Genomic DNA, 24,967 nt, shown 5'->3' on the forward strand with positions numbered 1-24,967 from the left:
ACTACCACCTAACATCTTCTAATTAACTAAACCACGGCAACAAGTGCCTCACCCAGTCGCTTTAAAACACCTCCAGGGATGGGGACTCCACCACCTCCCCAGGCAGCCCTTTCCAATGTCAATCACTCTGTCTGCTAAGAACGTCTTCCTAACATCCAGCCTGAACCTGCCCTGGCACAGCTTGAGGCTGTGTCTTGTTCTGTCACTGGTTGCCTAGGAGAAAAGACCAACCCCACCTGGCTACGACCTCCCTTCAGGTAGTTGTAGAGAGCAATAAGGTCTCCCCTAAGGTGGTCTTGTAGCCTGCTAGCTGCAGTGGTGCTGCTGTGAACTGCCTGGGTCTTCTCCTCTGCCCTAGGGAAAGCCCAGATGCATAACCTTAGGGCCGAAATTCTCTACACGAATCTCTGTGCCCAGAGTTGGTGTCTTTGTGGACACAACCTGAACCACTCAGGGTCTAGGCAGATTTTCTAAAGCAAGGTGATGATGGAGCTATGGACACCCAAAACCAACCCAGACTCTTCAATTGCGTAACATAGAAATCACAGCTTTTGCTGGGTAGGAAATGAAAAGAACAAGAACGGTTTTAAGCCCATTTATTTTGAGCATTAGGAGAGATATAAAACCAGTTGTGCACCCTGAGTGAGAGAGGAACTGTTCTGGCTTCACAAGTTGGGATGGGAACCAGCCTCGATCAGGACTGCTCTGCTCATGCCATCTGCTGGAAGCAGCTAAATGTTCCCAGGGAATACTGCAGCGATTCCTCTGCAGCTTGCTCATGGTTACAAGGGAAGGGGGAGGAGAGGGGTGTTATTTTTTTCCACGTAGAAAAGGCTTGGTGAGAGACAACTCCCTGTCTGGTGTGGTTGAGGCAGCATTTGGTCTTGGAATACCAGATGAGGTCTTTGATTCTGGTGCTCAGAACGTCTGAAGGCTTCTTGTAACCCTGTGGTTATACAGTGACTGCTGCTAGGAACAGATTCAACACTGGACAAGATTTTACATCCCATTCAATTTTCCAGATAGTATAATGGAGTTGAGCTACAACTTGTCACCCCGAGAGGATGTAATGTAGCCCTGGCAGGGCAACACTGACAAGTCCTGTCCTCCCTTATCAGCCACACATTAACTATTCTATTAACCAATTAGGAGAAGGATTAAGCGGTAGTTTCCTTGGCACTCTTTGGGCTGTGAAGGAGGACTGTGAAGAGAAAGAAGTCCCTGTAGCCCTGGGAGATATCTGGAAATTATCTGAAATGATGCAGTGAGAGGAAAAATAGTTATGAGACCCAAGCTGCCCATGCCAAGAGAAGCAAAGAGGTTTTCCACAGATGTGGTTAAACATTTCCTCCCAGAGGAGGTTTGGGGGAAGAAAATTCACTTTGCATCTCTGACAGAATGAGAAGTGACATGACATGTCAGGCCTTCACAGAGCCACACACTGGGGCATCATTCCAGTCAAGAACCAGGAGGTCTCAGTGCAGATGATTTTTGTGATCCAAGTGTGGCAGCTGAAGAAGTTTTGTGTCCCTTCTCCGTGAGTCTGGGATTGCTCTGAGCTCAATACAGCTGCTTTCCAAGCTGAACACACAAGGTCAGCCAAACACCAGGTTTCAAGGTCTAGCATAATCTCCCCTGAGTGCACTGATACTGCTTTCACGAATGGATTCAGAACCTGTGCATGGTGTCAGGGCTCCCTATCTTAGAGCCTAAATGCTCCATAGTTTCATTGGCCAACCTATGAGAGCAAGCACGAGGATCTCTAGGTCTGCTTGCTGTGCAGAAACGTTCCCTGGTCTTGAGGACTTGTATCAGCTACACCATGTCACCCAACTACTGTTGCTATCTCACATGTTTACAAATAGATTTAGAGTTTGGTTTGGATTTAACAGCTAACCTGTAGTGTTGAGCAGCTCCAAAACCAATTTCTACCCTGAACAAAGTGAAGCTGTGCAGGCTGCACTGGCCACTCTGTCATGGATGAAGAACAGCAACAAAACTTGTCCTTCCTCATTGCCACAAGCAGACACCCTGCAAGCTTCTCCCAAACTGTTCCTGAAAACACTGAAAGATAGAAATGCTGTTTGCAGTAGCATAGAGCAGTCTTGCCTCAGCATTTTTGGATTCACTTTGTTCTTGCCAATGGCAGAAATGCAAATGGCCCTGCTCTGGAAGCAGGTCTCCCTCTCAGCAGCACAGTACTGCACTCCCCAGGCTGCTTGAAGCCACCCTGCTCCAGCTGGCTTTGCTGGAAGTAAACCTTACCTTGCTAGCAAAGTCCTGTCAGTGCTCTTGTACCTTGTCTCCCCTTTCTGACTTAAGATCTTCCCCACACTTGTGATGAATCAGACAGGCTGTCATAGCCCTTCACTCTTTACGTTGTGTGTGGGCGAACACAGCCTGAAGGAGTGGCAGGGGCATTGTGTGGGTTTGTGCAAGCAAGGAGGGAAATCACTTGCACTGCCCCAAGACTGGAGTAAACCATGCAAAGTTTTAGAGGCAGAAGGAGTGGGTGAATGAGAGTACAATGCAAATGCCTTCCTCCTATTCCACAGAGGATGAACCTCTGTGAATTGTCTTTCTAGCACAAGAAAATGTTGTTTCATTGGAATGAGAAGGCCTCACATCTGCATTGATTCACAAAAACTATCTTCAGGCCAGGAAGGACCATGCTGGCTCTCCCCTTCTGTCCTCCTGCAGACCAGAGTCTGAGAACTCCCCTGATTCAGCCCTGCATGCAGCTCCTTTGTCCTTGTGCTCTAATGTTTTGGTTCAGTGAGCCCTGCAGTACTGATCCCAGTAAGGGTCAACTCAAAAGCCCCAAGCAGCCAGCCCATAGATGAGCCTCTGAACAGCACAGGTCTTCCACATGGTGTCTTCTCAGTACATGGGGAGGTCACACTTTTCCATGGGCCCCCCAGGACCCTGAGCTTTACTCCTTTCCTCATACCTACTGTCAAGAGATAACAAAAGCAGGCAGAAGTGGCAGATGCATATCTCTGCACCTGCACAGAACATGACATTCAACCTAAGGAGTGCAGAAAGCAGAGCAGCATGCAGTGCATGAACTAGTTCAGCAGGAGCTGCAGTGCCAGAGCTGAGACCCAGCTCCATCCCACGGGCAGTTCAGTAAGAAACAGAATGAGGCTGCTACACAGCTTTTATCCTTCATCCCCAAACAAGCACCATCCAAGAGTTCCTGAAATCTTCTGTCCATATGTTGAGGGTAGAGGTGCTTGTCCCTACCTCAACAGCATGTGAAGAGCTGCTGACAGTAGCCCTTACTTGAGCTTTCAAAAGCTGAGCTCTGGGAGCTGCACCACACCCCTCCTTTTGCCAACACCATGCAACAGAAGTGAGTCCTTCACTGCCCTTAGCAGTGACAGCAATGCTAACAGTGCCACCTCCAGCACCTTCTGAGGACACACTTTGTTCTTCTATGTTTTAGGTCATGTCACCAGGGCAGGTTTCTACACCACTGTTTAGCTAGGGCATCCTGTGTCAGAGCAAAACTGTCATTAACAGGTTTTGTCTGTATGAGAAAAAAACATCTAATAAAAGTCCTTGAGATCTCTTAGGTGTCTCCACAGATGACTTGCTACTTCAGCTGCATTGCAGGCACAGCTGGAGTAGATGTTGACCATAGCTGGTGAGATATGAAACACCACAGACTAAATATTTCCAAGCTCTGTAACTGATTCAGAGAGATGGAAAAAATATCAGGTAGAGGAAGTATTTGAGAAGGTTGTGGTTATAGTAGGTTAGGGCCTTGAGTAAGCTGGTCTAGTTGAGAGGCATCCTTGCCCATGGCAGGGAGGTTGGATTAGATGATCTCTGAGGTCTTTTCCAGCCTAAGCCTTTCTATGATTCTATGCTTCTATGATTCTATTTTTGTATTCCTTCAATCCACTGATGTCTCACTTCAGGAGGGGCAAGAATTGTCTGCAAATGATAAACTTCCTCCCTCTTTTCCAGCACTGCAGTACTGGTTGTGCTCAAGGAGAGAGCCACTCTAATGCATCTGGCTTTGTTGAGCCCCAGTCTGCCGCACATCCTGGCTGTCGGGGATGTGACAAGGTGTGCTGGGGGCAGGAGCTGCAGGAACATGCCAGTCTAACCCAACTGCTGGGTTACCTCCCTCAAAGAAATGGCATGCCTTCAGCCTTCTAACCAAGCAAAGATAAAGTAAGTCTTGTTTAGTCTCTGAAAACAAAGAGTTCCAGGTTTGGTGGAGATTGGAGTTAAAGCTACAGAATGGCCAACTGTTTGTAACAGCCAAAGTTACAGCATGGCCGACTGTTTGCAATAGCCTCAGTGCCACTCTTAGCCAAGTTCATTCTGGGCTGTGCTTGGGCTGCCAGAGCAGATAATATGTGCATTTCCACTGGGAACTGGCTGCTCTCTCTGTTCATCTCCTCACAACAGCATCAGCGAAAATGAAAATAGTTCCACATGATCACAGAACAGGAAGTTCTCCTAACTGGTCCTGTCATCATCTTCCAAACACCCAGTGGAATGCAGCATTATTCAAAGTGCTTCCATATAGGGCCTAGAGAAAAAATCTTCTGAGGAGCAACTGAGGGAGCTGAGGCTGTTTAGTTTGAAAAAGAGGAGGCTGAGGGAGACCTCATTGCTGTCTATAGCTAACTGAAGAGACATTATGGAGAGGCTGCTGCTGGGCTCTTCTCACAGGGAGTTGGAGACAGAACAAGGGGGAATGGCCTCGAGCTGAGACTGGGTTGGTTTAGACTGGACATTAGGAAAATGTTTTTCATGGAGAGCATGGTCAGGCACTGGAATGAACTGCCCAGGGAGGTGGTGGAGTCACCCACCCTGGATGTGTTTAAGGGTGGTTTGGATGTGGTGCTTAGGTTTAAAGTGGTTTGAAGTGAATCTTGTAGAGTAGGGTTCTAGGTTAGACTTGGTGATCCTGAGGGGCTTTGCCAACCTGGATGTTTCTGTGACTCTGTGATATTCCTGATTGAGGTCTAGCTTACAGTGGTGCAGCATGGAGGTTTTCTTTGCACATGCTGCTTCTTAATTGAATCCTTTTTGTGTGCTTACAATGCTTGAAGGTGATGTGACTTAGGAAAGTGGAGTTGAGCTTGTGACATGCTAAGGTTATAGCACTCTGTGCTCTGCCATTGCATAAAAGCTGTGAGAAACAAATGGAGTGAGAGGTGTGGTTTAAGATGGAGGACCTCAACACACACACAAGTGCCTTTGACTTGCTGCAGATCATCTCTGACCCAGTGAGTGTCACACATACACTGTATGTGACAAAGGTGTCACATACAAGATGACCACAACCACTACCACCATTTCTTATCCACCCATGTGCTGTTAATGATCCCAGGGACAAGGAGGATGAAGATGGGTGTGGTGTCCAGCTGTGGATTCCAATGGAGCTTAGACTTGTCAGCACTCAACCACTCAAACTGGGATGTTTTAGCAGTTACTGATTTGATGCCCTGGGAAATGCACTTGCAAGACAAAAGCAGCACCATGCTGGATGGAAAGAATCCAGCTGCTCACTAGCCATGGGGTGGTTGAGATCCTGAAGCACAGGTTTGTGAGAGAAATGCAATGCCTCTGTGGCACTGGCTGTTCAGCTGCTGTTTGGTCACTGGCTAGAAAATCACTGTCTGTTGGTTCTGCTCTTCCTGGGGTCAGCAGGCAGGCTGCACAGCTGGAGTGTACTGTGCTTGCACAGCTGGATCAGAGGCTTGTTTAGAGTTAGAAACTTCAGTGGAAGAAAAAAGAAGGGTAAATCAAGATAAGCGGGAGAGGGTACCCAGGAGGACAGACAGAAGATCTGGATGGTGGCACTAGGATACTAAGTCACACAGATTTTTTTCAGGCAGACTAAGAAGGTTTTTCTAAAACTCTAAAGTTCTGAGCTTGAGATTGCTCCCAAGGAAGTGATCACTTGCAGCTACACATTTCAGGACTATCTGAAAGTCCATGTCCCACAGCTTACTTCCCAGGTGGCATTTCACAAGTGCTGTTTGTAACTATGTAGGAAACTTGGTTAGGATGAAGGCAATGTGAAAACATATTTTCTGCTTTCCAAGAGGCAGAAAGCTGTTTAGGAAAGGGGCAAGGCATAGCACAAGAGAAGCCTGGAAATAAGGACACAACATGTGAGGCTGACCTCAGCTGAGAATGCAGATGGCAGCAAGCCACACGCACACTTGCAATGTAAGTATGTAAGTCATCTTTAGCGTGATGGGCAAGGTAACTGCTGCTTCAGAAGAAGTGCTATTGTTTGACTAATGCAGGAGGTATTACAGCTGCAACACATCAGAGAATTTCTTCAGCATAATCAAATATTTTCCTGCTGAATCTACCACCCACACACAGTTGTAAACCACTCCCAAAGACACTAAGCGGCTGTATGGTTAACCACGTAGTAGCTGTGCATTCTGGGCACACAGTACTTCTGGACTTGGCATGGCAGCCTGAGCCTGGGGCTCCCCTTCCAGTGAACACACCACAGCCACTCCTGCCGAGCAGCGTGGAAACCTTTCCTTGTTCTCTTACTGCCCAGGTTATGTGCAGCAGCATCTCTGCCAGCACCATCCAGCCACTGGCTTACAACAGCCACGTTTGACAAGATTCATGGGATGCCAGGAAGAAGATTCATGGGATGTCAGGAAGTTCTTTACAGTGAGGGTGGTGAGACACTGGCATAGGTTATGCAGGGAGGTTGTGGATTCTCCCTCCCTGGAGGTGTTCAAGGCCAGGCTGGATGAGGTCTTGAGTGACCTGTTCTAGTGGGAGGTGTCCCTGCCTATGGTGGAGGGTTGGAACTGGATGAGCTTTGAGGTCTCTTCCAACCTAAAGCATTCTCTGATTCTCTGATTCTATGTCAGAGCAGAGGAGACTGCTTACTCCAGTTTTCTAGCAGACAGCTTAACTGCTGTCCACACACAGAAGAAGGTTTTAAGAGGCTATGTGAAGCACACAATTCTTTACACCTTTCAGAGATGTATAACATCGCCACCCTCCCATTCTGCTTCTCACCTTCTCTGCTCCTCCCTTTTACCTCTCCTGCTCTAACATCCTTCCCCACCACTTGCTCCCAGACTCATGTCTCCTCTTGTTTGCAATCCCAATGTATAACTACAATTATTATTGATAAGGAAATGTCACACCAGATCACTTCAGAAACACACACTTGTATCAGACAGTGCCAGTGTAGTCCTGGCAGATGCGTGGAGTCCTGACACTGCCTGAGCTGAATATGAAGCACTGCAAGGAGACACAGGCAGGGGAGAGCGGTGCTATCTTCTGTGCTTTGGGACAGCTGGAAGCCTGCTGCCAACCCCATAAACCAGCAGCAAGTAAACAGAGTTACTTCACAGGGACTGTCAGGTAGGAGCTATCCAGGCCAGAACTCTTACCTACATCTGCTTCCAAAAGATCCACAGGTTGTGCAGCTGTGCTGAGTTCAGAGTATATGTCAGCACTCTTCCTGTTTGCCCTCTGTTCCAGACAGGTTTTCTCCCTATTAACACCCAGCTCATGCACACGAAAGATTTTGGAAGCTTGGCACACAGGGATTTTGCAACACAGGCCAGCTTGGGGGCATCTGTTTCTTGAAATTCCAGCAGAACAGCTTTTCCCTGATTCACTGCACTGGTACCTGTCAGGGACAGGCAACCTCAGCTGAACAGTGAAATGGACACAGACACTCAGGGGCCAACAGAGGCCTGCAGCATTCCACAGAAAGAATTCCTGGCTTTTCTTCAGGCAGGCCACACACAACAAGCCTTGACCTGAGTCACAGAGACAGAGGACTTTGTGTAAAGCACTGGGATATCGATCAAGCTGTGGCCTGAGCCAGCTCACTTGAAATCCAGAAGCCACAAGGTAGTCTGGCAGTTTCTGGAGACCTTACTTCATGTTTCTCCAAGTAGGTCAACACCAGAGATGAACTGTCAGCCTGAGCAGAGTGCAGATGGACAGACAGATAATCACAATGTAGAAAGACACTGGAAACAGCTCAATGTAACAGTAATGTCTCACAAGGGAGGAGTGTGCTGTTGCATTTCGAAGTCTCAGAAGAATCGGGATGCTACTTACCCCTAAAATCCCTTTTTTCTCCCTCAGGAATGGAAATGTTTATTTGAGCTTCCATCTCTGAATAGTTCAAGCACCAAAAAAAAACCCACCACACACTGTGTTTTAATAATAATAATGGCTTCTGTGCCATGTAAGGAAGGAAGCAAAAGGTGAAGCAGAGATGGTGCAGTGCCAGGCACATTCAGAAAGGCAATTCATGGCATGGACCAGTCACTCAACTTGTGTTTTCAGCAGAAGGGAGCAAACCTACACACAGGGTTCAGTTGGGGAGCAGCACAGAGCCCAACCACATCAAAGCCTGTATAGTTTTTTCTTGCTGACCTTCTTCAAAGGCCATGGCTCCACCCTGATGCTGGCTTTACAGCCATCTTAGCAGACTGGCTGCCCTGTTGGCTGATCCTGCCTTTCCCAGGGGAGCAGGGGGGGGCAAGACTCTGACTCTTTGCCTTAAAGCAAAGCAGCAGCTGAGTGACAGCAGCCTCATCAGATGTGCTGTCAGTAAAAACTGGGGAACCACAAAGCCACCAAATAAAGAACAAATAACTCCCCTCTGAGTCCCAGGCATTTGTCATCGTCTGCACTGCTAAACACTTCTCATACAGGTTGGGCTTTACAGACTGAACAAACAGGCCTGGCAGGGACTTCAGGAAGCCACTTTGCTGTGCCCCAGACACGGCCAACACCATTTGTCAGGCTTTTGCGTAAGCTGCTTTGAGAGACCTTCACTGATACAAACTCTCAGGCAACTCCCTACTCCCACACTGCACAATCTTAAGAGAGCCAAGGAGATCTGGAGCTGTCCTTGTTGCAGCTGAAGTGTTGGTGTCTTGTAGTGTTGACAAGCCCTGCCAGCAGCCTTCCCTGCACCAGCACGTCCCACACGTGCAGCCCACTTTCACCTCCCCTTCCCCATCTTTGCCTTCTTAGGGCAGACACCATCCATCTCTTATATTTGCCCACAGGCCATGTTTCCTGTACCTCCCAACATTCTTGATACCTTCTTCTGGACTTACATCTTTTCTGAAGCCTGGAGTCCAGACAAGATAAAATATTCCAGCTGAGGCTTTATCATTTCCTTGTAAAGTCAGTGGCTTGCCCCATGCCTCCCAGACAACATTCCCACTTACAGCACGGAAAACGCTGGCTCGCTGCGTACTAGCACAACACTGCTGGCTCACACTCAGTTCCACAGCCTCCAACAGCCTCTTTGTCTGTGAACTGCTCCACTGCCTTTGCCCCTTGATTATTTCTGATGAAATCTCCAATCTTAAATGCATCTTTACTGAGCTTTTCCAGCAGTGCCCTCAGCTGCAGGGTGGCTCTGGGTTCTCACCCTGTTCTGCACAGCACACCCTGCTCTCCTCCAGCATCAGATGCAGGTAACATTTGAGTAAGTGCTCATAGTATCCATGACTGGAAGCACTGACCAGAGAGGGAAGCCTCAGACAGGTCCCTGCAGGATTCCTCACTGCCAACTTTCCTTTGACCAGGGACCATTGATTACTGTGCTGCAAGTACAATCTGCTAAGCAGTTGTGCACTTACTGTACTTTCAGAATGGTTTCCTTCCCCTTTACTTTGTTTTTCCCCTAGCCAGCTTTGAAACTCCTCTTGCCTTTTTTAAAGACCTGCCTGAGATGCCTTTCCTGCACCCAGAGTCTCTGCTCACAGATGTGCCCTGCCTGGAGGCTGTATAAAGGTTTACCAACAAATCCACCATGTGAGATGGCCTGTATCCCCTCCCATCACTCCTTGTCAATTATGGAAGTGCTAAAACTGCCATGAACCTGCCAGGAAAGCCTCTCTTGCTAGCACCCGGCTACTGAGGTAGTGAGTGTGAGCAAGGTGCCAGAGCAGGATGGAGGAGATGTTTTGCTGTGCTCTTATGTGCCCCAGGGCTCAGCCACAGCCCGGACCTTGGTGCATACCCCTACTCTGCTCTGGGATATGCTTCCCACCAACTGACAAGGAAACTGGCTGGGCACACAGGACATCTGGAGTGCTGCCAGAGCAGGACATGTCACTCAGAGGATGGCCAAATAAACATTTCAAAGACCAGACAGGGAGCCCAATGCCTGCAGCTTCCATAAAGCTCAGCATATGGCTTAGATAAGTGACTGTCTTCTACCTCATGTCTGAGAGGCATCTGATGAAAAGGACAATGAAGGAGAGGATGCAAAGTATCAACATCTAAGGGATGTGATGCATGTACAAAAGAAAAGCAAAAGGATGGATCTGTGGGCTGCAAGCTGCGGGAGACCATCAGGGCACCGTTAACTGAAAGCACAGTACTACATTTACTGCACAGCATCAGCCCTGCAGGGAAAGCCACAATGTCCCACCCCAGCAATTAGCTGAGTTAGTGACCTGCCACGTCTGACTACCTCTTGGCTATGGAGAAGATGTGATCAGAGACAGCTCTTACAGCAGTATGCTGTTGGCAGGGGCTCAGCAGCTGCATCATGTATGGAAGTGGCTGGAAAGATGTCATGGGCTTGTCTGAGCCATGGTTCATTTCCACAAGAAGCCTAAGACTAAGGAGAGATAAGGTGACCCTGTGGAAAATGGCTTGAGAGTGCTGATGGACCAGAAGCTGGACATGAGCAGACAGTGTAAGCTTGCAGCACAGAAGGCCAGTGGCAGCCTGGGCTGCATCCAAAGCTGCGCTGCCAGCAGAGCCAGAGAGATGATTCTGCCGTTTTGCTCTGCTCTGGTGAGACCTCACCTGGAGTACTGCATCCAGCTCTGGAGCCCTCAACACAGGAAGGACATGGACCTGATGGAGCAGGTCCAGAGGAAGGCCACAAAAATGATCAGGGGGTTGGAGCAGCTCTGCTACAAGGACAGGCTGAGGGAGATGGGGGTGTTCAGCCTGGAGAAGAGGAGTCTCTAGGGAGATCTAACAGCAACCTTCCAGTACCTGAAGGGAACTACAAGAAGGCTGCAGAGAGACTGTTTGCAAATACCTGCAGGGACAGGATGAGGACAATGTCTTCAAACTAGAGAAGAACAGACTTACATTGGATGTTAGGAACAACTTCTGCACCATGAGGGTGCAGCAGGTTGTCCAGGGAGGTGATTGAGGCTCCATGCCTGGAGATATTCAAGGTGAGGCTCAACAGGGCTCTTGGCAGCCTGATCTAGTTGAGAATGTCCCTGCTGACTGCAGAGGGAGTTAGACTGGATGAGCTTTGGAGATCCCTTCCAACCCATTCTATGATTCTATCAAAGTGCAAGAAGAGAATGTACACTGAGCCTCAAGCATTTCTTGAAAGGTCTGTGTGAGAATGTGAAGGTAATATGCTCAAAAGAAAACTAAGAACTATCAATCAAAAAGGAAATCACTTTATTCTGCCAAGTAGTCTGCAGTAGGTGCTTCACCTTACAGCGGAAGACATTGGGTAGGTTGGGACCAAGCTATGCACAATGGGGTTTTCATGGGATCATAGGATGTTAGGGGACCCAAACTGATCATCGAGTCCAACTCCCCTGCCAGAGCAGGACAACACTATCTAACACAGAACACAGAGGAACACATCCAGACAGGCCTTGAAAGTCTCCAGAGAAGGAGCTATGCACAATGGGGTTTTAACATCATTCTGTCCCAGGTTAATATACACACACCTTAAATATAGCACTGTTCAAAAAGTTCAGTGCAGCAGGCAGAAAGTAATGGTGACATATCCTCACAGAAGTTCAGTGGCAGTAGCTCAGCAGTAGCAGTGGGATTGTGAGCTCCAGGCGAGCAGCTGGAGTTGATGATCTCAAAGGTCTCTTCCAACCTCAACAGCAGAACATTGCTGGCATTTGCCTGAGGCTAGACACAATGGCAGCTCTGGGGTAAGCTCTAATGCCTTTCCCCTGCCGGGGATCTCAACAGCCAGGTTCTGCTGGGCTGCATGGTCAGATCCCATGCTACGCTGTATTCTACAAGTCTACATTTCATCCACCCCACTGCACCTGGACCTCTGTCCAGCAAGCAGAGGTCATCCATATGCTTTGTCAGGATCTGCAGTGTCCCAACAAGAGAAGCGTTCATGCCCTTCCTGGGGAGTTCTAACTGCATTGCCTGACCTCTACAACCTGCATGTGTAGGGCATGAGAAAAGTTATCATTTGAGACTGTCTCAGCTGTGCAATTCGAGGGAAAAGACCACGGGAAAGCAACGTGCACAGGGTCTGCAGTATTTCCTGATGGGTTGGCACTGTCCCTTCTCTTTCAGCTGAGACCAGATGTACACTCTAGCAATGGCTGTCACCCCTACAGTGGTTTTACCATGAGTCAACATGCAGTCAGCCAGCCTCTGTGTGAGTCACTGCCTGAAAGCTGCTGAACACCCAGACCTCCCTGTGGCAGAAAAAAATATAGAACAGAGAGAATTTGTGAAGGGTGTGGAGGAGATTCTGGAACACTTCCTGATTGTTGCCTCAGTCAAGAAGTGACTGGTGCCTGGGAGATCTAAGAAATGGTTATGGCCTTCTCAAATGAGGCTATGTGTGAGGTGTCCCTGCCCATGGCAGGGTAGATGGACTTGGATGATCTTTGAGGTCCCTTCCAGCCCTGACAATTCTATGATTCCATGAAACAAGAGGTTGGCATCAACCTCTGTTGGTGGGTGATGGTGAGCAGAAGCTCTTTAACTACATGGATCAGACCAAAGGCCAATCAGCTAGCTGAGTTACCAAGACTGTGCACTACACAGGGATAGCTCTTTCATCACCTGGTGACAGCTATGACAAAGAGAGAGCAACCTAGGAGGTCACAAATAAGACCTTGGGAGAAAAGAGACCTGGCTGCTGCTGCTGCTGAAACAATGGTGCTATGAAAGCAAAGCAAGAAAGAGCCTGGGGAGGGCCTGTGGCAGAGAGGTATGCTGGCACCAGAGTCCTGGGACAGACAATGACAGGACAAGGTCATGGACAAGTAGGGAGAGTCAGGGAGCTGCCTAGCCCATGAGGCTTGCCATAAACATCATAACTGTTTGAGAGATTCCAGCACAGAGCCACAAAGATGCTGAAGGGAATGGAACATCTCTGTTATGAGTAGAGCCTGAGGGAACTGGGGATGTGCTGCTTGGAGAGGAGACTAAGAGGTGTCCTCAGTCATGTTTATAAAGATGTAAAGGTGAGTACCAAGAGGCTGGAGCCAGGCTCTGCTGGTTGATGCCCAGTCAGGACAAGGGGCAATGGTGGAAGTTAAACCATAAGAAATTCCATGGGAACATGAGGAGGATTCTTTTCCCTGTGAGAGTGACAGAACATTGGAAGAAGCTGCCCAGGGGTGTTGTGGAGTCTCCCTCTCTGGAGATATTCAAAACCCAGCTGGACATATTCCTGTGTGACCTGCTCTAGGTGATCCTGCTCTGCAGGGGAATTGGACTGGATGAGCTGTTGAGGTCCCTTCCAGCCCCTGACATTCTGTGATTCTGTGATCACTGAAATCACATTAGGGCTGTGGGTTTGGTGCACATCACCTTTGATTATCACACAGCAAAAGGCCTAAGAATGCTTCCTGAGGGTCCCTGTAGGACAGCAAAGCTTGCACACCAAACGTGACTGCATGGTGACTGAGTAGCTCAGCAGGTCCTGCTTTGTCAAGGAAGAAGGTGCCTGACTGCCTGTCCAACATGAGGCTGGACAGCTTGCCTGTGGATAGTCCTGCACTACCAGTTCTGCAAGGACAAAGGTCAGAGACAGTCATATTAAATCAAAACAGTGTCCAGACAGCTGCTAGTGCCGGGGCTGGATGAGGCTTCATCACACACTGCAACAGAAAGGCCTGGAGGTTATGCTTTGTCTGAGGCCTAGAAGACATCCTAGGTGACACTTCTTTGGCACATAATCTATTCTGAGGAAGCAAAGGCATTTATCTGGGACATGAATATGGCCATACAATATAGCCCAGCTAGAGCAAAAATACTCCCAAGGAATATCGTCAAATCAACAAACCAGTAAAAAGCAGGATTCCAACTGAGCAGGTGGAGAGAAACCAAAGTTGGCAGGGACATCAGCTAAGCTGGAGGAGTGAGGGGGCAGATGTTACAGGTTGGAGTAGATCCCCCCAATAACTGTAACAGCAGAGTGCCTTTGTATGTTCTGCAGGAGAATCCTCTTGCCTCACAAAAGGCTACAGCCCTCATGCAAAGCGAGGAAGGCTCAGAAATGTATGGTTCTTGAGTCCAGCATGAGAAACCTGCTCCATCAGGTCCCCACGTCTTTCCTGTATTGAGGGCTCTAGAGCTGGATGCAATACTCCAGGTGCCATTGAAAGTCTTTTCCAGGTGAACTGAGTGCCTGATTCCATGGAAATGCAGGCAGTGTCTCGTGGCAATGTGGAGGATCCTGCGAGATCTCAGTGCATGAAACTCACATAAACCATGACCTGACCAAGTTCCAGGCCAAAGGCTTCTGGAATAAAGTCCATCAGTCCCTGGATGGACCACACATTGTGACAGTCCATGGCCCTCCTTGCACTCAGTGAGTCAGAAAGAGGAATGCCAGTGCTCATTCCTGATGGCTTTGACTCTGTTGTGAGCAAGATGAACTCCTGCTGTCCTCCCCTTCCTTGTCATTCTGTCATTCTTTCTGATAAACAATTCTGGGTTTGCTGGTCCTAAGCCCCTTTTTGCAACCCTGTCATGAGCTCACGACCAGAGAAGCAGGCGGACAGAGCCTTAGGTGAGCTGCAGGTGGCGCAAGTCCAACAGGTCTTGATCAGCTGATATGACACTGAGCTGAGTTTGCTTCTCTACTAGCATGGCAGTGGAAAAAAACACACAGACAGATACTGAAAATGGTGGCTTTGCTGTCCTATGCCATGTGTATTTCTTCCCTTGTCTCCACGGGTAAGCTGACTGACAGGAGCATCTTTTCAATGCTTAATCTCTGCTTTCCCCTAGTGGTGCTTTAGTGATGCTTGGCACCCACTAAACTGCTCTACATGCAGGTACATAGACAGACAGAAGCAACTCCAGCTAAAGGGAAAGGCAATAAGGAATGTGGCAAAAATCATACCCTTAGGAGTGCTTTATGTTCCAAATGATGTACTGCAGAGGTGTTTCTAGTTTTGTAAAAACCTCAGATGTCTTCCCATGAAGAGTATGGCCAGCAGGTGGGCACAAGTTCTCCTCCCTCTCCACTCTACCCTACTGAAGCAACATCTGGACTACTGGGTCCAGTTCTGGGCTCCACAGTTCAAAAGAAAAGAGGAGGTACTGGAGGAGGACGCAAAGATACTGAGTGGCCTGGAGCAGCTCTGTGAGGAGCAAAGGCTGAGAGCCTTGGGGCTGAGAGCCTGCAGAATAGCAGCTCCAGAGAGGATCTGAGCAATGCTCAGCAAGAGCTAAAGGAGCTGTGGAGCGCAAGAGGCTGGGGCCAGACTCTTGTCAGTAGTGCCCAGAGACAGGACAAGAAGCAATGGGCAGGAACTAGAAACAAGAAATTTCATCTGAATATGAAGAGAAACATCTTCGGTGTGAGGGTGCTGCAAGCCTGGAGCAGGCTGCCCAGAGAGGCTGTGGAGTGTCCTTGTCTGGAGAGCTTCCAAGCCCAGCTGGGCATTGTGATCCTGGGCAAGCTGCTGTGGGTGCCCTGCTGTAGCAGGGGGTTGGACTGGATGATCTCCAGAGGTCACTTCCAACTCCCTCCATGATGGGATTCCGTAAGTCAGAATTAAGATGACAGAGGATCAGAACACTAAACCTTCTTATAATTACTTTCTTTCATATGGTGGCAGGGTTGTATTAATTCCTTTGACTCTGGGCCTACTTTGTCATCAAAATCAACTGAGAGACAATACTCTGCTAGGATAACATTTACTGGAGCCCCTGCTCCCACTTACCATTTGTGAAGGTGTTCACATAGTACCTTCGGCCCTGGGGGGACATATAGCTCTGCCAGCCAGGAGGGAGATGACCATTCAAGGTGTCTTCTCCTGTCTGAGGAGTTGCCTTTCTGGGTTTCTGCTGAGAAACGAAAAAAACAACAAAAAAGCCTGTTAAATCAGTCCCCAAATAAAGTGAAGTCTAAGCAGACACCCATCTGGGACAGGACCAAGTGCTCTGTCATTCAGGAGATTCCAGTGTATCAAAGACTTTCAGTCCATTTCTCCCTTCACCTGTTCTAGCTTCATCCAGAACACGAAGCAAACTTCCCATGGAGCACTGGCTCCACACAACATCCTCTAGGAGAGGAAGGAAACCTCTCTGTGTTTGATGTCCCATGAGCATCTGGACCTGTCCAAGAAGATTGCTCTCATTAAGCAGTAAAAGGCAAAGCATAAAATAATCAAGTGTTTGAAGAAGGCAGGCATGCATCTGGCACTCATTTACCTCCATGTGGGTACATGGTGGGTAAAAGCAGTGGTCAATTCAATTTACAGCAGCACAACCACCTCCAGACATGTTCAGAAGGAAATGCTTCAGTAAAGCATTTGACACTGTCTCCCACAGCATCCTTCTGGCTAAACTGAGGCAATGTGGTCTGGATGATCAGGTAGTGAGGTGGATTGGAAACTGGTTGAAGGAATTTGGGCTTTTTAGTCTGGAAAAGAGAAGACTGAGAGGGGATTTAATAAATGTTTATAAATACCTGAGGGCTGGGAGTCAGGAGCGGGGGGACAGGCTCTGCTCAGTTGCTCCCTGGGATAGGACAAGCAGCAATGGATGTAAGCTGCAGCACAGGAGGTTCCACCTCAACGTGAGGAAGAACTCCTTTACTGTAAGGGTCCCAGAGCACTGGCACAGGCTCCCCAGACAGGTTGTGGAGTCTCCATTTCTGGAGGCTTTCAAGGCCTATCTGGATGTGTTCCTGGGTGACCTGAGCTAGATTGTATGGTCCTGCTCTGGCAGTGGGGTTGGACTCGAGGATCTCTTTGGGTCCTAGCCAATACAACATCCTGTGATCTTGTGAAATACTGCAGAGCCATGCGGCCTGTAGCACTAAGGTGCTAAAGTGAATTTATCAATATGCTGATTACAGACTAATAATGCATGAAATTAGCAATGCATGCAATTAGCAATGCACACACAGTGCAGTCTGGATCCATATCGTCCAGATGCAGGATCATTAGCATCCAGATTGCTAGGAGTAATCCAGATCATCAGGAACAGCAGACAAATATCACATTGGCACTGGCCCTCCAGACACACACAGGACTGCTGTCAGGATTCAAGTCTCCCCTCAGCTGTACATCTTTTTACCAACTCAGCTGCAAGACTCAGAGCAGGCTCCCAGCTGCAAGGAAAAGAAAGAGGTGAAGCTGAACAATTGCTTGCACTATACTGAATCACTTGGACTGCTTCTCTCTGCCAAGTCACTCTGGTGGTTGCTACACAGCTTAAGAATTACAGCAGCTGCTTGGTTCAAGACTGGAAGCATGAACCCCATCTGGTCCCTCCAGCTAGGAGCAGTGAATAAGGCAAAGGTAGAGAGATAAGATGCATGCCCAAAGATTGGCAGCTGCAGCCCTACATGGCTGCAGATATGAACCCAACAGCCTCTTCTTGGCTTATATCCAGAGCTCCACTTTGCCTTTCCACATCCCCTACGGCAATCCAGGCAGGCAATGCACTGTGTGTTTGTTTACATTGCATTCAAAGGAAGAAGTACAAAAGAACAAGTTAAAATGTGTGAAATGAAACCTTTTATCCCATGGAAGGTAGTCTCTAGCCAAGAAATGCCTCCAGTACATAAGGGACAGGTCTGAAGTGACTGCACTAGAATCAGAAGCAGACACATCCAAGGGACCAGCAGTTCCAGCTTCTGCCTGCACTGAATGTTTAAACCTTGACAGTCATATGAACAGTGCCATCAGATAGGAACACATCATGAGTCCTTCTCCTACACAGTCAGTCTCTGAGTCAAATTCCAGCTCTGTTCCAACCCAGAATTAAAGAGACTTTTGATGGTTCAGGAGCCAAAGGTCAGTTTCAGAATCCCCTGATTACAGTGGCTTTTGAGAGGCACTGAACTCAGGAAGGATCTTGCTTCCCTGCCTCACAGAGTAGACTCACAGGGACAGGTGACAGCTGCATAGCAGCCACAAGGACCCAAGCCCAGTGGGAGATGAATAGTGCCCCACCACTGCAGCACAGATGGAGCCTGTGCTGGGTCAGGTCTTTGCTCCTCTCCTTGAGCAGAAATACAGACAGGGATACTCCACTGGCCCAGCATGAGCTGAACAAGTTAGCTCAGGAGATACAAAGGGACTCTACCAGCTGCTCTCTTGCTTGAGGGACTTGATCTCCTTCTACAACAAGGTGATGAGGGAAAGGCTGTGGAAGTTTTTCACCTGGACTTTAGTAAAGTGTTTGACATGGTGTCCTACAGCACCTTCCTGGAGAAACAGGATGCTCATAGTCCTGCCTTTGGATCACAACAATCTCATGAACATTCCAAGCCTGGGGTAGAGTGGATGGAAACTGCCCAGCACAGAAAGACCTTTGGTTGCTGGCTGACAGCTGGCTAGATATGAGCCAGCGTGTGCTCAAATAGCCAAGAAGGCCACCAGCATCCTGGTCTGCATCAGGAACAGTGTGGTCAGCAGGACCAGGGAAGTGATTTACCCCTGCACACAGTACCTTGAGTACTTCATTCAGTTTTGGGCCCTCACTCCAAGGAGAGCTGAAGTGTGTTCAGAGAAGGGCAGGAAAGCTGGCGAAGGGTCTGGAGAACAGCTCTGGTGAGGAGCAGCTGAAGGAACTGAAGTTGTTCAGCCCAGAGAAAAGAAGAACAGAGGGAAACTTCTGGCTCTCTACGACTCCCTGAAAGGAGGTTGGAGTGAGGTGGGTGTTGGTCTCTAGTGATAGGAGAGGAAATGGCCTCAAGTTGCCCCAGGGGAGATTTAGGTTGGATATGAGAAGAAACTTCTTCCCTGAACGGGTTCTCAAACACTGCAGCAGATTCGCCAGGGAGGTGGCTGAATCCCCACCCCTGGAAGTGTTTTAAAGAGGCAGAGACGTGGTGCTGAGGGCCACGGTTTAGCAGCAGCCTTGGTAGAGTCAGAGAATGGTTGGACTTGATGATCTTCAAGGTCTTTTCCAACCTAAACAATTCTAGGACTCTGATTCTGTAACTCACCTCTCAGGCTCTGCATGCCTGTGACTATCAGGGGGGCAGCAGAAACAGTCAGTAGAATCTCTGTCATCTATTCCTTTTCCCTGTGTCTCAACTCTCTGTGGATCAGTCAGATCAATTCCCAGTTCCACTCTGCTGTTCATGTGAGAAAGCTTGCACAGTTTATGCTATTATCACAGGGGCAGAACCTCCCTGTACGTGCCTCTGACACATATCTCTGTGAAAGCTTTGAATCCTGCTGACAAAAACACTAAACCTCATGAACGTGACAGAAAAATGAAGCTATCCTGCTTTTACCTCTGGGTTATCTGACTGCTTCTCACCCTCTACAAGTACCTCAAAGGAGGTGGAAGCAAACTGGGGCTAGGTCTCTTCTCACATGCACCAAGTGACAGGACAAGAGGAAAGAGGCTCAAATTGTGCCAGGAGAGGGTCAGGTTGGATATAGGAAAAATTTCTTCACTCAGAGGGGGTTCTCAGGGCCTGGAACAGGCTGCTCAGTGAGGTGGTGGAGTCCCCATCACTGGAGGGGTTTAGAAGCCACATGGATGTAGTTCAGTGGCAGTGGCTTAGCAGCTGCAGTGGGATTGTGAGCTCTGGGTGAGTGGCTAGACTGGATGATCTTAAAGGTCTCTTCTCTTCCGACCTCAGCAATTCTGTGGCTCTGTGAGTCTGTGATATAGATTTTTACCCAGTGCCTTGTTTCGCTGTGCAGTGTCACTTCTAACATGGCTCCCACAACCCTCTAAATATTTCCAGTCTTGTTCAGCAATATGCTGGCACCGCCAGAAACTTGCTCTCACAGCCCTGACACCTGCAGTGTAGCCTTACTCTCCTGCACCATACTTTTGTTGGTTTTACTCTCAGTCAAGCCTGAAAATAGCTCCCTGGAGGCTCCCCAGGCATGCCATCTCTGGAAGCTGCTCACTGCTCGTGCAGGTGATGCAAAACAGCAGACTGCTGCATGGCACTGCCACATGCTTGGATCACATGGACCTCACAAACAAAAGCTGTTCTGTGCAAGCAACTTTCTGGTCCTGTTCAGCTTCAGTGACCTGCCATGAAGAAGAGCTTTTCCCTCACATCTCTGTGAGACACTCCTCTCTGCAGTTTCATCTAATGGAGTGAAACATCAGGAAGAAAAGAACTCTTGGAAAGAGTAAGTCTTATGGTGCAGTCCCCACAGTAACTACAATAGCAACCAAGTAGAGGCCGACTGAGTTCTGTTTCCAGGGCTAACTCCTGAGGTGCTTCCTTGCACTTTACTTATAAGCAGTCCTTGTCCAAAGCAGATGGGTCTGAGGAGAAAGCCAGGGCTCAAGGGCATTCAGAGGCTCAGGATCAAGTACCATATGAAGACAAGGTCAGATCAGGAAGAAAGCAGGAGAGCCCTAAGCTATTTTTCAAACTTTCAAACCAGTTTCCCTCAGCATATCAGGGACAAATCCTGGGACAGCCTCTGGATGGTCTCCATCAGAGGGTTAGTGGTCCCCTATTACTGCTTGCAAAAGCACAATGAACAAAAAACAATTACACAGTGCAGGAGTGTACCAGCTTGTGAAGAATTTCACAGCAGTTTGGGTCCCTCAGAGTCACTGCACAGATCTCTGGCCTAGATGATTCCACAGTGTGCATGGTCATCCCAGAGAGAAAAATGTGGGACAGCCCAACACTGGGTTCTGTTCCAGAATCTAGAAGGCACAGGATTTCACACATTTGTACCCCACACTTGGCCATTTCTGTCCTTAACTTTCTTTTCCTTCTGGAACTGAATCCACTGCCCCTCTTCCTTAATAGGGTCCTATCATGGTCCCACAAACCAAGCAGAAGACCACACTAGGTTCAGCCTTTGGTAGTACTCCATTTCACATAGTCTACATCAGCATCCTGTGAGGACAGTTCTGCGATTGCCCCAACATTCTTTGGGTCACATTTTCAGTGTTGCTTCAGGTCTCCCTCATGGATTGCAGAAAAAGCAGAGGTCTTGTACATGGTTGTGTGGCTATGCCAAGAGAGAGATGTGGACAGTACAGAGCAGGCACCAGCAGATGTTGGTTGGAAATAGAGACCAACGTGAAGCCAGTGCTGTAGCTGTAGTCCCTAACGAAATGCATATCACTTCCCCAAAGCACACAAGCATTATGTTGTGCAGTTGCTATTTCTAGTTTTGAGTCCCTAGTGCTTCTGCCTTTGCTTCTGATTTTGCAAATAAAGAAGTGCTGTGAGCACAGTAGGTCCTTAGCAATGATAGCTGAGAGGACTGCTCAGGAGGGAAATCCCAGCACTGCCAAACACAGTGGGAAAATGGTTTGCCTGGGTATGTATTAAGTATGGATGTAGAGATCTCTTCTTTCTGCTTTAGAGAGGTGTGTGAAGCTAAACAGCAGCTCGCTGTTAGGCAGGCTTTCATCCCCCCATGGGGACTGCAAAGGAAGATCCTCTGGATGCAGGACAACCCAGAGCTGCTAAGTGGTCCCAGTGCAACTCTCTCTCACACACGCACTTGAACTTCCAGTCAGCTCTGCTCCAAACTGATGCTCTGTGAGGCAAGGAGGAACTTAAAATGTCACTGGAGAGGAACAGAAGAAGAAATGAAACTTGGATTCATCCTCTGCTCCTCACCAGCCTACCAGGAGGCTCTGGGATAGATGGCTTGGGGCAGGAGCGTATGGGGCTGGGCACCGTAATGCATTACAGATTAAGTAGCTCCTGGTTTTGTCACACTTAGCTTTCTTTCAGGAGTGAGAGTGCTGCAGAGATCACAGTACACCATCCCTCCTCTGCCAAAACAGGAGATCTGAGGCCCAGGAGGGGTTTCTTGCTCTCCTTTTCTTGGCAGAAACCACCCAGTCACAGGCAGGTCCCTTGCGGCCCCTGCTTCTAGCCCCGGCACAGTCAAACTGGAACGATGTTTGCACAGCCCTGCGGGACAACATGAGGCTCAGCTGACACGAAGCGATGTGCGGTGCTGCTGCCGAGACAGCGCAGCACCGAGCCGGGGAGCGACCAGCAGATGGTGTTCAGGAGCCCAGCTCCGCTCCGCAGCTGGCACCGCCGGGCAGGCTTCCAACCTTCCCCCCAGCCCGGCTCGCACCGGGACACAGCCTGTGCCCAGCCACATGGCACCAGGAAAGCGCGGCCCTTCTGCTTGCACCCCTCGTTTTCAGACAGCTTGGCAAGTCTGCTACTACTGTGATCTCCTGTCCCTATTTCTAGGAGACTTGTTGCCAGGACAGTTTGTGAGCAGGTAAAGGACGGCGCGGAGAGGAGGTGTCGCTGCCAGCAGAGAGCATTAGGAGCCAGCAAAGGCAGCGCCGCAGGCAGGGGCTGGAAGCTGAAAGCAGACAGGCTTAGATTCAAAAGAAGCTGCCGGTCCTGAGGATAAGCATCGACTGGAATGGCTTACCATGGGGCTGTGCACTTCTTGCAGTTCCTCCATCAAGATTAAATGCTTCTTTCTGGAAGACCTGTTCTGTTCCAATCAGACAAAGAGATGGGGCCCTGAAGCCCCTGGTTTGAAAGTGCAGAAGCTCAGGCTGGGTAGACTAGCAATCTCTTCTGCCTTCCAAACCTTGCTTCTCCTGCAGCGCCTTTGAGCTGAGGGAAACGCCACTCCCCTCACTGTCACTCTTGGGAGTGTCACCAGCTGCTGCTTGGTGGTGTACAGGCAGATCTGGACCTCAAAAGGACGTCTGCAACACACCATTGAGGACACAGGAAATCTGAACAACGTGAGCAGAGCAGAGATCATGTAATCCTAGTGAAACTCTCCTGCATCTCTATTTGCTGCCTGAAAAAAGGATCCAAGAATCTCTCAAATCAGTCAGACCCACCAACACGAGTGCTTCCCTCCTGAGAGGTTTCCTAGGATCAAAGTCCCTGTAGCAGGGGTGGGCAGGGGCAAAGAAGATCCAGCCACCAAGCTGGCCTCATTCTCCACGGCAAGCAATGGTTTCTTTTGCTGTTTACAGAAACACAGGGACAGGATGCCCTGCAAAATGCACAGCAGAAAGAAACTAGGAATGAGCAATAAATTGCAAAAGGCATCTCAAAGCAGATAGAGTATCACTAAACCATGCACCAGAGGGCTGGCAAAAGTGAGCATATGAAGAAAGTGCAGATCTTTGGGTTTAATTCACCTAGCCCAGCACTGACAAGAGGCAGAAGGACATACTTTTTAGGGCAGAGCACACGAGCCTGGCTGCTACCTGTGGCTCATTACTTCCACATCCACAGGCAGTGAGTTAGGAGTGTCAAGGAGAGGAGAACAACCACTGCAGGCAGGCCAGCCACCCCACAGCATCTCAAGTGACCCAGAGGTGACACTCCTGACCAGTGGACAGTCTTTTGCCTATGTCCTATTAAGCACAGATTATCCAGAAGTATGTCTGAAGAGACTGTAAATTGTGTCAGACATCCTGGATGCTCCGTGTGAAAAAGGGCAGCAGTCATGGGCTGCACACTGAAGCCCTGGCACCTGCTGTCCCGCTGAGCCAGCTCACAACAGGGCAGCGTGCCCAGCCCGCAGGCACTGGGGGTGCCTCCACCTCTTCTGACTTTCTCTTTTGTTTTCCTCTCTTGCTCTTCCTGACCAACTCAGCAGCAGTCCAACTCATCCTGTTCCTTTCCGAAGACCACTGGCAACGTGATGCTCTCTTAGTGATAGAAAAAAAAGGCAAGTCAAAGGGGGTTTCACACAGCAAAGTGAAGCAATAGAGTGAAGAGCCCACACACGTCAGTCCATCCCATGATGACTGACATGTTCAGCTTTGCACAATAAAGGAAAACCACTTCCCATTTTTAAACTGCAGGAAATCCCCATTCCCCTTCAAAGAGGGATCCTAGGGAGGAAACATCTGTGCACTTCAAAGCCCGAGCTCCCTGAAGGTGTTAGCTCACACTGCGCTCCGCTCCGGCAGCTTGCAGCCCAGGGGGCTCCCGAGCACACAACCGAGCTCAAGCAAAGCGATCCCCAGACCACAAACACAGGCCCTGGGCAACCTGAGCTAACTCTGAACAAGGGCTTGGACCACAGACCTCCAGAAGTGCCTTCCAATTGTAATTATTCCTTGACTTTATAATCTGATTTCTTATCTGTTCACCCTTGGAGCATCTTAGGAGGATGACTTTAGCTGTGGGACAGGTTTGAGGTAAGTGCAGTGTCACTACACAACCTGCTGCTGCCACTGCATGTCTGCTGCACACCTAACAGCACAAAGGAAGGCTACAGAGTCCAGCTAAGCAGCTCCCCTGCAGCATCCTGCCCAGTGCTGGAGGATCACAGGTGACAGAAAGCTGGAGAAAATATGCAGCCGAATCTCTTGGCAAGAAGCAGTGCAAGGATAGAGAATAATCAGAACTTAAACCAGCACCAGACCATCCCTGTGGGAAAAAGCTTGCTCTGTACTGACATCCCTGAGCTTACATTTCTGTCTATCTGCAGCTGCCATAAATACCTGTAAATACCTCACCTGGCAGAGGTGTCACTCAGCCCAAGGGTATGAGGCAGAAACAAGGGGCACATGGTACAGTCAGACATGAGGTCTGTGTTTGAACACAGCTGATGCTGCAAACAGGATCTGCTAGCAAGTGAAGTCCACAGAGGACCCTTGGTGGCAGGGATGCCTACAGCAATACTCACGTGCATCCCAAGTTTGGCATGGAGGTCCCAGTGCTGAGAAGTGCCCCACAGATCCTGCCCAGGCTAGGCATGGGCGTGTCCTGGTGAAGGGGAATGCTTGGGGCACTTCTGAACCCCTCGAGCATCACCCACAGCCTCTCTCTCCAGCACTTTGAGTCATTCTC

At 49.1% G+C, this 24,967-nt stretch overlaps 1 protein-coding gene across 3 annotated transcripts in view; it reads right to left on the bottom strand.

Moving 5' to 3' along the window:
• The window catches only part of GAS7 (growth arrest specific 7), a 110,957-nt gene that overhangs the window by 54,561 nt on the left and 31,429 nt on the right, over positions 1-24,967 (bottom strand). For 2 of the 3 annotated variants that reach the window (XM_064151128.1, XM_064151130.1), the window contains exon 2: positions 15,927-16,050. In XM_064151128.1, coding sequence (XP_064007198.1) covers positions 15,927-16,050 — 124 coding nt within the window. The remainder of the gene's footprint in view (positions 1-15,926; positions 16,051-24,967) is intronic. The other variant, XM_064151129.1, reaches the window with a different exon arrangement.

Source organism: Pogoniulus pusillus, chromosome 11 (genome assembly GCF_015220805.1).
Source record: "Pogoniulus pusillus isolate bPogPus1 chromosome 11, bPogPus1.pri, whole genome shotgun sequence".
Classification (NCBI taxonomy): Eukaryota; Metazoa; Chordata; class Aves; order Piciformes; family Lybiidae; genus Pogoniulus; species Pogoniulus pusillus.